This window comes from Hyperoodon ampullatus, assembly GCF_949752795.1.
Source record: "Hyperoodon ampullatus genome assembly, chromosome: 2".
Classification (NCBI taxonomy): domain Eukaryota; kingdom Metazoa; phylum Chordata; class Mammalia; order Artiodactyla; family Ziphiidae; genus Hyperoodon; species Hyperoodon ampullatus.
This window is the reverse complement of record NC_136915.1, coordinates 100484786-100499259: the sequence shown is the minus strand read 5'-3', so window position 1 is coordinate 100499259 and position 14474 is coordinate 100484786. Positions and strand designations below refer to the sequence as shown.

The 14474-nt window shown below is 49.2% G+C and overlaps 1 protein-coding gene across 1 annotated transcript; it reads right to left on the bottom strand.

Moving 5' to 3' along the window:
- Window positions 1-9027: 9027 nt before the first annotated feature.
- On the bottom strand, window positions 9028-11030 carry TAFA3 (TAFA chemokine like family member 3; the record flags this gene model as incomplete). Its single annotated transcript, XM_079721571.1, has 3 exons — window positions 9028-9239; window positions 10168-10317; window positions 10916-11030. The coding sequence occupies 3 exons, from the start codon at window positions 11028-11030 to the stop codon at window positions 9028-9030; spliced, it is 477 nt and encodes a 158-aa protein (XP_079577697.1).
- Window positions 11031-14474: the final 3444 nt, after the last annotated feature.

The following is a 14474-nucleotide window of genomic DNA, read 5'->3' as shown; positions in this document are numbered from 1 at the left end:
TTCACTGTAGAAGGGGTATTTTGACATAGCCTCAGATCACTGGGTCCCTAGAAAATTTACAAGGGTGGCAAGCTCCTAAATTTCTGTGGGATTTATTTCTCACCATCTGGCATGTGTGTGTCTTGCCACAGTGTCTGGAGTACTAGCAACCTTCTACTCACCAGATCCATCTAGCATGATAGCATCCGTGTAGTTGATAAAGCCTTGAGGAGGGAGAGTAAAAGTGTATTGCTGGCCCTGCCAGTTGGAAGTAAACTGCTTTGGGTGATCTTTATTAACAGGTGTTGGGGAGGAAGGAATTTTCCTCTACCCTTCTGGCTTCTTCTGGCTCATCTAAGAATTAAATTGACATGAGACAGATTAACAGGAGAAAATCACACAAAAGTTTAATAACATGTATACATGGGAGAGACTCAGGAAAGCTGAGTAACTCACCAAAATGGCTGAAACTCTCACCTTAAATACCATCTTCAGCTAAAGACAAAAGAGGGTGTTGGGGATAATGGTTTGGAACTTCAAAAGGGAGGAAGGAGATGGAAAAGCAAATGTTTGGTAAACAAAACTTTGCTGCACTATGCAGAGAATATGGGACACAGAGTGGACTCTGATCTCTAAGAGTTTCCTCCACCATACCTAGCCCATGTTCTTTGCAGACATCTCAGTGATAGCTCTATTCCTATAACAGGCCCTCTATCTAAATTGTTCAGGCAGTTAGGGGTAAGGTCAAAGATTCTTCCTGAGTTTTTTGGGCATAGATTGTTTTTAGCTGGAAATAATCCACATGCCAAAGAGATATTTTAGGGTGCAAATTTTGTTCCTCTACACAGGTATAAAGAAAAAACATTTGCCAGATCAATAGCTGCCTACCAGGTGCCAAGGGATGTCTTTTCCAGTAAAGAAAACATGTCTGGAACAGAAGCTGAAAATGGAGTCTACCTGGTTATGATAACTCACTGTTATTGTCCAAGATCTCTCTGTTTTCTGCAAAGAACAAATAGGCAACTTGAAAGAGGTAAGAATCACCACTACTACATCCTTCAAGTTCTGAAGGTGATACTAATCTTTGCAATCCCTCCAGGAATGAAATTGCCTTGAGCTTACCATTTTGGTAGGCCATTCTAGAGGTTTCCACTTGACATTGCCCACCATCATAGCCCTCATTGCGTGTGCTTGTGAACCAGCATGGGGTAAGTGGGAGTGGTTCTTCTCATTCCTAACTCTAATGATTCACTAGCCAAATGTTATTTCCTGTTCCTAAAACTTTGGGCATGGCTGGTTTAAGGGTGTTAGTCCCCAAGGGAAGAATGTCTCCACCAGGGGGCACAACAATGATTCTACTAAAATGAAAGTAGACTACCACCTGGCTACTTTGAGTTTGGGTTTCAAAAATCTCAACCCTGCAGCTATAGGAAATAGGGTTTCTTTTCAGGTAATCGTAGAACTATCCTACTCCTTTACTCCTTACTTCAGCTGGGAATTTAAAGACCTGAGCTCATAATTTTCTTTCAAAGTTCTTGGGTGCACTTAGAAGAAACAACTAACCCCATTATACTCTTTATTTCCATTAAGTTGTTCGGTGGCAGCAACTACTTGGTTACCCAGAGCCTTGCCTCCTATAGGTATTTGATTACAGTTGTCTACAGGTGATAATTAATGTATCTGTCTTGCCGCTGCCGGCCATGGTCTACCAGTGTCACTTTTACCATTAGCAACAGGGTCATTAATGCCTTTAAACAGATCAATTTCAAGAGTCCTATCCTTAAAGTTCTGTTCCTCTGGAACAATTTCCAGTACCTATAATGGTATCTGGTACTGATTTGATATTGATACTAATGATATTAGAAAGGGTTCAGTCAGGGAAGGAGAGACACTAAGAATATTATGAAACAAGGGTTTATTTTAGGAACAAGGCTTACACATTTTTGGAATAACTGGGGAAATCAGAGTCTGAATGGAGAAGTTGGAAGACCAAAGAATAGTCACTCATCAACCCTTCTGAAGTCAGGCATGCCCAGTAGTTAGAGCAGGATCCTAGAGAGTTGGTGGAGAAGTTTACATGGAATCCTGTTGCCTCTGCATCTGGGGGTTGGCCTGGGGTTGCTCTTGGTCAGAAGGCCTGGGGGTTGCTAAGAAAGCTTGTTGTGGAACAAGGTAGAATGAGTACAGCCTGGAACCTGGTGGCACTTCTAACCATGACAACCTTCAGAAAGTAATTACTACCACTGCACTTATCTCTTCTAAATCATTCACAAATTAATCTTTTGGCTAACTGTGATCAGAAACCATCAGGGAAGAGGATTCTGGAAAATGTAGTTCCAGCTTACTCAAGTCAACACAGTATAAAACCACCACCTGCCATTTATTAGCTGCTTGATCCTGAGCAAATTATTTAATGTCTATGAGTCTAAATCTCTTTCCATCTCAGATTTGGACATTGTCATCTAGGACATTTTCCTGGGTTTTTGGAAGATGCCCTGCTGCTGGGGATCCCCCACTTACCGGTACCTCCTCTCTCTGGCCACTTGTGATTCCCTCTCAGCCTCATGGCTTCTGGTAGTCTTTCCCTACATGGGGCACCTCTCCATTCCAGGCAGCCCTCTTGGGCAGTCCACATCTGGCCCTTGGAAAACATACAAACATCCATGCTCTGCTAAGCTCTGGAGGTACAGCTCACACCCAAGACAGTTTTTTAGACTCACTATCCAGGCCCACATGCCAGCCACAATCACTGCTAGATTATTTTCAGTCCTGAGTCCCTCTGTCCCTCACACTCCAATAGCTCTTGGAGTTCTTTTCTGCAATTCCCCTCTTAAGTGGGTGAAAGACAGAATCGACACCTAAACCTTCCCCTTGGCTGGGGGAGGAAGGAAGTGACAACTCACTCCAGACAGACCTTCAATGCCACCTGCCTTTCAGCCTCAGCTCTTAGCCCTCTGTTATACAGTCTGGAGGGGAGTAAAGGCCTACGGACCATCCGTTTTACAAATTTGAGATATAGTCTAGCATCTTATTTATTTATTTATTTATTTTTGGCTGCATTGGGTTTTTGTTGCTGTGTGCGGGCTTTCTCTAGTTGTGGCGAGCAGGGGCTACTCTTTGCTGCGGTGCGTGGGCTTCTCATTGCGGTGGCTTCTCTTGTTGCAGAGCATGGGCTCTAGGCACGTGGGCTTCAGTAGTTGTGGTGCGCAGGCTCAGTAGTTGTGGTTCGCGGGCTTAGCTGCTCCGCGGCATGTGGGATCTTCCCAGACCAGGGCTCGAACCCGTGTCCCCTGCATTGGCAGGCGGATTCTTAACCACTGCACCACCAGAAGAGTCCCTAGTCTAGCATCTTGATTTAGAATGTGGTAGCTGATAATAGCTGATCCTTATTATTCTTTTCCTCACCTTTGAGGCCTCTGCCCAAATCTTGAGATGGGAAGAGTCCCATTTAATATATTGTTACCTATATAAAGAGCCTAATGTGCTTGACACAAGGTAGACATTCACTAGCAGAAGCGATTGTGTACTGCCAATCACCCAGCATGGAAGTCAATCCAGCCCTTGAAAATGGTTGGAATCCTATCCCTCTAAGCCGGACTAAAGGGGAGTGTGTACCCTTATGTAGGGCTTGAAAGGCAGTTGCCTGTTCTTCCTTATACCCAGTCTATATGTCTATTCCAAATTCAATGTTTATAACCTTCTGAGTCCAGTAGCTTCTGGACCCAGACCCACCCTCAGTGACACATCACAAGACCAAGGAAATCAAGAACTACCCTACTCTGAAGTCCCATCTCAGCCACAGCAGGTGGAGCGGAAACGCGCTGGGCTTTGTGCAGTCAGCATGCCCTGGTCTGACGTACAGGTTGGCATTTGCCTTGATTAGTCAGTCTCTGTGGTGAGCTAGTTTTTATATATTTTGAATATCAGCCTTGCTTTTGAGCATGGAGTTGCTCAAATCCACAGATGCACAGAAATACCAGCAGCAAACATGCGTACACAATTACATCTTTACACATGGGTGCACTTGCAGTTACTTCCCTGAGGTTTAAAAGTAGAAGTTACATGACCTTGGGAAATGTGAACTGAGCTGATCTGGGCTGTGACAATATATCAGGGAAGCTTCCATCTGTTCCAAGTCTTTTTCTTGGCCTCTGTCTTAGTCGTTGTTTCTTCGTTTCTTTGGTTGTTAGAGCTCACAAGTGGCACTGGAAGGGATTAAAGGGGACACAAGCACAGACTCAAAAAAAAAAAAAAACCCAAACCTAGAAATTCAACATACAGTCATCATTTTCCAAATTGTCAGCGTGTATTGAGAAAGATTTGATAAAAACGTCAGGGCAGGGGTTGGCAAAAGTTTTCTAGGGTCCAACAGTAAATATTTTAAGCCTTGTAGGCCGTATGGTTTCTCTGCAATGACTTAGCTCTGCTATCTCATAGTAGGAAAGTAGTCACAGACAATAATAAACAAATAAGCATGGTTACATTCCAATACAACTTTATTTACAAAGACAGGTGGTGGACCAAATTTGGCCCATGGGCCTTGGTTTGCAGCCCCCTGCATTAGGCTCTAAAGAATCCTGAAACCATCAAAACTGCTGCACAGGTCTCCCAAAGATTGACAGGAGCTCCATTCTGTCTCCTCCAAAAAGGACAAAAATCAAGTTTTATTCTAATTATTTTGTGTGGTGCTTTGGTGTTTTGATGTTCTTCTGAGTGATCTCAATTCCCCCCTTTTGTCCCTTCTCCCCTCTTTCTGTGTATATATCTCTAAAAGCTTCCCATTCTTCTTTATTCTGTCCTTTGGAACTCACAGGGTTGGGTGATTTTAGAGTGAGGCTCTTTCACATTCATCCTTGCTGAAATTCTGGCTTCTTTTCAGGGCTCTCATCTATACTAGAGTAAGAGGCAATGTGCAGTAGCGTAAAGAGCACTTGTCTGGATCACTGGGCAGCACATGCCACCAGCTTGCTGTGTGACTTTGAGCAAATTACCTAACTTCTCTGAGCCTTCCTTTTCTCATCTGTCAAATGAGGGAACTGGCTAAGGTCTCTTAAATCCCTTCTAGCTCTAAGCTTGTGATTTTAGGAAGCTGCAGCTTCAACTCTAGCCAACTGTCTGGAGCCATTAATTAGGATGTCACTCACAGACCTTAATGAAACTGCCAGGAGGCCACAGAAAGTAGCCACATGATCTTCTGTAGTTGGCAACCTTCCGAAGCTGGGTGGGTAGGGTTACCAGCTAACCTCAGGAAATCTGAGAGCCCATCCCACTAAGGGGAGAAAAGAAACACAGATGATCCAGGACCCCTATGCTCCAGGAAAATTAATTTGCATTCCTATACTGCCATTGAAGCAGCTACAAAATGTGTACAAATGTTGACTTAGTTGGAAGCAGGACCTGAGGGAGCTTCTGTTGGGAGGTGAGCTTTCCCTTCTCCATCAGATCCTCTCGTGTGGGGCTCTCCTGGCCCTATAAACAATACCCCTCAAAGCCCACCAAATAAATATATGATTAGGTCAGGAGGAAATGGAGGCTTTGAGGGGTTAAAAAAATGAATTAGCAAATTCCAGCATGTGCCAAAGGAAGGAGGTCTTCTCTGAAGCAGGGATGAGGGAAGTCAGGGAGGATCAAGGAGCCTGGCTGGGGCAGGGGCGGGCGGTGGTTGGCAGCTTGGGGGGAGTTTGTACAGCACCATCCCCCAGCTCACAGCTCACTGGCTATGGATGCAGCAGATGCGCAGGCGGCTGGAGCCCTCTCCCTCCCTCCTGGACACAGTCTTGAGGGATGGGGAGGGAGTATAGAAGCCTGCATCCTGGCTTCAAGGAGAGCAGGCTCTTATTGTCCGACTCTGCTAAAGCTGTCTCATTTGTAGCCTAAATAATTCACTCACCAGTCTCTCAAGGAACATTAGAAGAAAAACAAAACCCGACCCACCCCTCACGCTCAGGTTCCCACTGCACCGAAGGCAGGCCGGGAGGCAGACCCAAGCTGCAGAGATGGCCTGCCTTCAAAGGTTTATTGGGGTTGGCAACTTTCCAAAAATTGCCTGGGGCCTGGTTTTGTACAGCCCTTGAGCTAAGAATGGTTCTTACATTTTAAAAGGTTTTTTAAAACAACATGAAACAAAATAAACAACAACAAAAACAAAGAATATGCCAGAGACTGTATGTGGCCTGCAAATATTTACTATCCTTTCCAGAAAGAGTGCCAATCCCTTAATCCACTCCCCAACCTTGAAGGAGGTGATGACAACCTTTGACCTACTCCTTGACTACCCTACCCTGTGACCCCACTATATGCAGAGATTCAAAGTTGTCAGAGTTCTGACATCTACAGCCTAGTGGGAGGCCGGCATCATTGTTCACCCCATTACCAAAAACAACAAAAAGGCAAACAAGAAGATAAACCCTGGAGTGGGGTGAACAGTCTTGATTCTACTGCATGGGGAGGGAGGGAGAGAAGCAGGGAGGGACTGAGACTCTCAGCCTCAACCCATCATCTGATCTACTCTGAGGGTCACAATTCAGCATTGTCCCAGTTGGTCTCTACTGACGCCCCTCCCCTCAAGGCCCCATCACACCCTGCAGTCCTGGTGATCCCAGCGGATCCTACCTGATCCAGCAGTCACTGAGGCTGTAATTCTCTTATTGATAAGACATCCAAGTAATTTGCGTCTCTGAGTCCCTGAGGCCTGTGTGTCATCTGTAAACCACATAGGGTGCCAGCCTGACTGGCTGACCTTCAGTCCTGGACAGAGGCTCCATCCAGCGCAGGGGCTCCCCTGCTGCGTAGCAGGGCCTTTGAAGGAAGAGGACTCTGACTAGCCCTGGACACCACCCAGACCCTCTGTTGGAGCCAGAGCCACTGAGAGGCACAGCCTAAGGACTCTGGAAAAGACAGGTTAGAGTGGACAAGGCTTCCAGCTCAGAGTGCCCAGCTGTAACTGGGCTGAGTGACCTCTGGGCTGTCATGGGTTCTGTTTGGAAGTTTTGGGGCTGAGGGCAGAGTGGAGACCCAGTGGCCCTGCATCCTGGTGGGTAGGTATTCTGGATGATTTCAGATAGGAGTGAACTTTGTAAAAGTTCTTGCTCAAAATCATTGAGCTGTCCAGCCAGTTCTTTGCAGGTTCCTGTTCTTGAGACAAAAACAGCATGGAAGGCCCAGGCTGGAATCCCAACATCCAGGCTAAGTGAAAGGTCAGCCATCTTAGAGATTTGGGAGCCCAAGCTGTGACACCTTGGGCAAGTCACCTCATTTCTCTGGGATTCAGTTTCCTCATCTGTTAAAAGAAGCAAACAAACAAAAACCTGGGGTGCTTGGGTGAGGGTGATTTTACAGTCCTGTCCAGCTCATACCCAGTGTGTCCGAAGCAGGCAAGGCCTCTGCAGAAGCTTTTCTGGAAAGTTGTTTGGCTTCATCTCTGCTTTCCTTCCCCAAGTCAATTCAGCCCCATCCAAATGAGATACAGCTGGTCTGGCATCAGGGGAGAGTGTTTTCCTTCAGTAGGTCAGCAGCTTGCCGGGGATTTGGACCGATGTGAGGTCCCACTAAAGTAGTGAGTGGTGAATATGACCTATGTCTTTGTGCCCTGTGGCCAGAGAGTGGCTGAAGGGCTATGGGAGTCTCCTCAACTGGAGTGGGGTGAACGGCCCCCAACATGCTCACAGCATATGGGCCAGAAACCAGTCTGATACCACACACTTTAATCTAAGTTACCTTGATTGCCTTTCGTCAGCTCTTCAACTTGACTGAACGTTCCTTAAGGGTAGGGATTCTATCTTGACCTCCTTCTGTGTCCCCCAGGGAGAGCCCAGCACCACAGGTATGTGGCTGGAGATTGGCCTGGAGATATGAGGACATATCTGCTGAGAAGCTTTACTGCAATACCTCCGGAAAGAGTGCTGCTGCACTTTGCACAGGGTGTGGGTCCAGGGAAGTGAATCTCCATATTTGCCAGCTGATAACTGGACACCATTCTCCAGTGGGTGGCTCAATCAAGCTGTCAGGTCATGACCCCAAGAGCTATCGTGTGACCTAGAGAGCAAGTGATGCGGGAAGGTTAGAGAAGGGAATGCCTGTCCCATGCCAGTGTGCCTGAGATTCCCCAGGATATGCAGGTCACTTTCCCCTAAAGCAGTCCAGACTGGGAAAGTGTGGCTGGGTGGCCCATGAAAACGTAAATCAGCCTTGTGTCACTGCTGGTTGCTTCAGAGTAGCTACCAAATTGCAAGCACAGTGATCTACAGGCTACAAATCCAAACCCATACAATAGTGACAAATGTCAGAAGCTCTGGGGTGGGTCTCTTCTAGTCAAATATACTCAGAATGGCTGTGTCCCTTGCCTGCCTGCAGATAGGAAGCTCTACTTTAGATCCAGCCACACTTTTTCTTGCTGTAGTTCCTGTTCTGTGCCTTATGAAAATGTTCTCTTCAGAACTCCGGAGCCTGCCGTTCCTTCTGTATTGTTTTCTTTGCTTGTTTGTTTGCTGGGTGTGATGGTGGGGAGGGAAGGCAGGAGGAAGAGTTCTGGCTTGCCCCACAGTGTCACCCATCTGTACAAACGGCCATGACAGAGCAATACAACTGATTAACCGTGACACACATGGAACTGCTAACGAGTTCGATAAAATTTTGATTATCGCTTGTTCTGTGGGGCAGGCAGCAAACCATGGAAATAATAATCCTCTCGGCTGGTGTCAGCACAGCAGTTCAACCAGAGAAAGGCAGGTGTGAGTTACAGGGAGTGAATCGTGGGAATGTGGGGGTGGGCCTGCAGCAGGGGTGGGAAGGAAGAATGGCTATTGCAGAGATTCCCCTCTCAATTATCTAGATAATTCCCTCAATTCTCTACTTTGTTCTATGGACCTGACATGTTCTGGAAGGCAAACTCACTCTTGGCAGAGAAGGAAACTAAGAACTCAGGAGCATCAGGAATATGCCCAGAAGGACACCTTGGATTTCAGTCCCCAGAGTCTAGACAAACCCAGGGGAGACTGTCCGGGGATGAGCCCACTTGGCTTGCAGATCTCACCCTGGGAAACTGGCATCCTAGACCGCAGGGTTCCTGTGCCCCCTTTTCCACCCCCAGCGAAGGGGGAAGAGTAGGGCTGGGATGAAGTGTCTCTCCCTGGATACCTTGGTGGTTTTGACTTTGTGTCCAGTGCTGCAGCTCCATCCCGACAGGTCCGGGAGCACTTTACACTCCTCGCCCAGCAGGCAGGGCTCCATCTGACACCACCACTTCTGCAGGACGATGGAGGCTGTGGGAGCAGGAAGCAGTGAGGGCAGCTCTAAGTTCTCTGCAAGTACAGCATGCAGCTGTGGGCGTGGGAGTGGTTCGTGCAGAATAAGAGCATGTTTCTACACACCCTGGCTTAGAGCTCTGAATTCCCCTTGTCTTTTTCCTACTCCAGGCTGCCCAGAAGGGCAGTACTTAGGCTGAGGCCTTGGGACACAACCATACCAACCTCAACCCCACTGACCCCTACATCTCACCAAAGACATAGAGGGGTGAAGGCAGGGGCAGTTGTCTCTAAGGCAACCCTTGAGTTGAGCCACCACATCATCAGCAGAGAGGCACAGTCTTCAACATACCCCTTGGTGTACGTGAGCAAGCGTGCAGGCCATTTGAGGGAGTGCACAAGCAGGTGTGTGCATGTGAGCACAAGTGGGCACGTTTATGGCGCTGCCATGTGAGAGTAAGAAAATAAGCATGGGTGGGGCCGTGGGAAAGGGGTGGATACGAAGGAATTCATGGCCAAGCGATACACGTGTGTCCATGTGAGGGGAGGGTAAAGGCCAGCTTGAGAACGAGAGGAGGGGATGTGTAAGAGGCCTGGGAAGGAGCCGCAGGTGAAGAGGTCAACGTCTGGAGGAGTGGGTGTGAGGTGATGAGGCTGACAGGAGGCCTGAGAAGATCGTGTGAGGAAATGAATCTGCGTATGTGCCAGGCAGTAGGTGTGGCCAGGAGGGAGGGCGTGTGCTTGTGGCAGAGCTTTCCTCATCTATGGGATGGGGATGGTCACATCTGTGCCCCTCCTCCCAGAGGTGGCCCCATCATTTGAGACTCCGACAGTGAAAGCCCTGAGCTGGGCATGAAATTGTATCCCCAGCAGATGGCGAAGCCTGGACAGACCTTCTTATCTCTCTGACCAAGCCCTCCCTGCCGGGTCCCAGCCTCTCACTCACCGTCCACGCAGGAGGGCTTTGCCCGGGTGGTGCCGGCCACCTGGCCAGAGAAGCAAGAGCATTTGACAGTTTGGGAGCGCTCCTCGATGCGGTTCCGGTTACAGCAGCGGTGAGCCGCAATCACCTCGCAGGTGCCCTGCTTCACGGGGACTGAAAGGGCCAGCACACCATCAGATGCCCGGCCCAGGCCAGCACCCCTTCTCCCCTCCCACCAGCCCTAGTTGTCCTCCAGCCCCTCCTCCCAGCTCAGGGCAGGGGTAGGTAAGAGATTTCCAATTGCAGGGGAGGAGGAAACGGATGACATCTTCCTGCCACATCAGTGTTCCTATCCTTCCTTCCTCCCCAGTGAGGCCACACTCATCACCCTGGCAGAGTCTGGCCCTTGGGCAGGAGAAAGATGGGGTCCACACCATCCCCCCATCTCCTGGCTTCCTCTGGGTGAGGCCAAGGGCCCCGAAGGCTTACAATGCGCGGGGAGGATCATCCGCTTACACTGGCTTTAGCCATCCCAGAAGGAAAACCACAGAATTAGGCCAGGAGGCTAGACTTAAGCCCTGACCCGGGGGCTCCTCTCCCTGCAGAATACCTTCCGGCATGGAAGGGAAGGTGAGAATGGGTCTGCCCTTGAATCTGTGGATTTTACTCTGCCTCAGAGATCTGCCTGCTGTGGAACAGGGTGCAGTGGTGTCCAGCTTTCCAGGCATCCTGGAAAAACACCCGCCCCAGGGCCCCACCACCTCCCCTAGACCTGTTGGAGTTGGAGGCTGCAAGGAAGCCGAGGCCAGGTGGGTCCACAGCCAGACCAGGCCAAGTGCCAGCAGCCAGCCGCCCGTGCTCCAGTTCTGTGTGGCCCTCTCACGCATCCTGCAGAGAGAAGCACACACCCTGCTTGACTCCAGGCAGGAGCCCTCCCCGTGCCCAGTGCCAGCACCACTGTGCCACGTGCTCTGGGGGGCACAGAGGCGGGCAGGGTGCACGACTTGTCCCCAGGCAGCTCTCGGCCTGGCACAGACTCACTGTAGAAAGTGGTGAGTACTACAGTCAGAAAGGGGAGCAGGAAGGGAGACTGTTCTGCTGGGAAAAACATGGAAAGCTTTGTGGAGGAGATGACATTTAGGAGGGGTCTTAAAGAATGGACCAGGCATGGTCCCATGGAGGGCTGTGACATGGAAGGAATAATAATGCTGACTGCCATGTTTTGAGCACTTGACTCTGCAAACATACTCTTGAATCCTTCACGACTGTCCTACAAAGTAGGATTGCTTGTACCCATTTTACAAATGAGCAAACTGATACTCAAAAAGCCTGGACACAACCTAAACAAACATCAGTAAAGGGCTGGCTAAATACACTGTGGACCATTTGTGCAATGCCCATCCAGACATCTGTAACAGAATGAGGAAACGCTTTATGTACTGAGGCATGCAATGATCTCCAACGATAATCCATCATTTAGGGAAAAAAAGCAAAGTGCCTGGTGATGTGTATTCAATGTGTAAAAGGGAGGGATTATATATGTTGCTCAAATATGGGTTAAGCTAGCTCTGAAAAATGTACCAAAAGACCCTAATAACATTGTTTGCCACCGAGAAGGGAAACTAGTTGGCTGGGAGTGGGAAACTGGTTGGCTGGGATACAGAGGTAGAAGGGAGATATTTTTCTCCCTATTGCTCTTTTTTTTTTTTTAAGATTTTTTTTTTGATGTGGACCATTTTTTTTTAACATCTTTATTGGAGTATAACTGCCTTACAATGTTGTGTTAGTTGCTGCTGTATAACAAAGTGAATCAGCTATAGGTATACATATATCCCCATAACCCCTCCCTCTTGTGTCTCCCTCCTACCCTCCCTATCCCACCCATCTAGGGGGACACAAAGCACCGAGCTGATCTCCCTGTGCTATGCAGCTGCTAGCTATTTTGCATTTGGTAGTGTATATATGTCGATGCCACTCTCTCACTTCGTCCCAGCTTATCCTTCCCCCTCCCCATATCCTCAAGTCCATTTTCTACGTCTGCGTCTTTATTCCCGTTCTGCCCCTAGGTTCTTCAGAACCATTTTTAAATTTTTTTAGATTCCATATATATGTGTTAGCATACGGTATTTGTTTTTCTCTCTCTGACTTACTTCACTCTGTATGACAGCCTCTAGGTCCATCCATCTCATTGCAAATAACTCAATTTTGTTTCTTTTTATGGCTGAGTAATATTTGATGTGGACCATTTTTAAAGTCTTTATTGAATTTGTTACAATATTGCTTCTGTTTTATGTTTTGGCTTTTTAGCCGCGAGGCATGTGGGATCTTAGCTCCCCAAGCAGGGATCGAACCCGCACCCCCTGCATTAGAAGAAAAGTCTTAACCACTGGACTGCCAGGGAAATCCCTCTCCCTATTGCTCTTTAATCTTTTGGGATTTGAACCACGGGAAGGTACTAGCAATTCAGCTTAAACAAAATTTAAATATAAAAAGGAAGAAATGAAGTGGAGGCTAATAGAAGTCAAGTGACTTGCCGAAGGCCAGGCAGCATGTGGGTAGAAGACCCTGAGCGCAGAAACCTGCCCTGTTTCCACTGCACCACCTTGCTTCTGCTCTCTTCCCCTTTCCTTCTCCTCCTTCATCCTTGATGGTTTGAATCTCCCAGACCTATCCCAGAGAGTGGACTAGAAATGGAGGGAACCCCAGTAAATCAGAGGCACAGAGCAGCTGGGAGCCACCCAAGCACAGAAGGGGCATGAACCACTCCCTCTGCTGCACTGCTACCCCTTGGGGCATCACTGGGCTCCCTCAGGTGCCAGCTTAGTGCTGGGAACACTAGAGGCCAAACCAAATGCCAGGACCCGGCTGCTCCCTTGGATAGGGTGCTTGATCTCTGTCTACCCACCTCTCCCCCAACTCCCCCTCTTCAACTGTCTCCTCACTCACCTTTTTTGGAATCTTTTATCTTCTGTCAGTTCATCCACTGGCCTCAGATTCACTGTTCCTAGACAAATAGGAGAGATTCTTGTGGTTTGCAAGGGACAGAGGGAGCCCGTGGCCCTGCAGGGGGTGGAGGAGGGCCTGGGTGAGAGCAAGTGGGTGGACTGGGCACTGAAGTAGTGCCTAATTCTGAGGTTGTTCCCCAAGGTGCCAGGACAGGGGGCAGAGTCCCTCCTCTGCCCTGGGAATTCGCAGAGGTCCTTGCAGACTCTGGGAACATGTAGGTTGGTAGGCGTGAGAAGAGAAGCCGGAGGGAGCTTCTCTGTGTCAGGAGTGAAGCAGGGTTGATGGTAGGAGGTATCTAAGAACCCACCCTGTCATCTCTCTGGCCTTGGGAAGGGGCTGAAGGCCGGGGAAGAGTTCCTGAGCAGAATCTGACGGCCGCTGCTGGGAAGAGGCGCCTGAGAATAATAACCCCTGAGGTCCTGAATCCTCTCTGCCTCCTCCTCCTCCTAGCCCCATCACACCTGCTTCCTGGACTGGCCAGGAGCTGGCTCAACTATGCTGCCCTCAGCCCCATTCCCACTCTAGAGGGCTAGAACGGGAGTCCTCCAGGTCTCTGAGCCTCAGCGGCCTCAGCCCCAAAGCATCTCCATTTTCCCCAAGACCTCCCCTCCCTCAACCTCCAGAGGGAGGTGGAACTGAGGCAGGTAGGATGGTGGGGCTCAAGAAGGACCAAGAGCCATGTGTCCTAGCTCCCCAGAGTGAGAGCCCAGAAAAAGACTGCGGGGGCAGATGGAGGAAGTGATGCCAAAACCCCTGGGATGGGTGTGCTCCACGGGCAGAGAGCTTCTAGAAGTACCTCTTTTCTGAGTAGGTATCTCCTCTGCCTGCCCCCTTCAGGAACCTTTGTTTTGATCATTACAAAGGCAGCTGTGCCTTTTCTCTGGCAGTCCCCCAACCCATTTCTCCCTGAGCTGCCACACCTCCAACCCAACTTTCCCATCTCTCCTATGAACCCCAAGACCCAAAAGACCCCGGAGTGGGCATTTGGGGTGCCTTCTCTGGCATTCTATTCCTTCCCTCAGAGAGAGCTTGAGAAAGAAGCTTCTGGGGTTTGTTCTCAGGCTTCCACACTCCTGCCTCAGTTTCCCAGGCTGTTTTCCTCAAACCTCTGCATACCAGCATGGGGTTGAGAATGTGAACCACAAGATCCTTTAACCTTTCCCTGACTTCTCCCGCCCCTGCCCCGCGCCCACTCGGTCCTCCCAATTCTGAGCTCCCACGCCTGGGACCTACCTGCCCCACGGCGGTACCCACGGGTTCCACCCGCCGGCCTGAGGTTCTCCTCGTCTCTGAGCCCGGGACCGAGACTCCGAAAGGCGGACTGC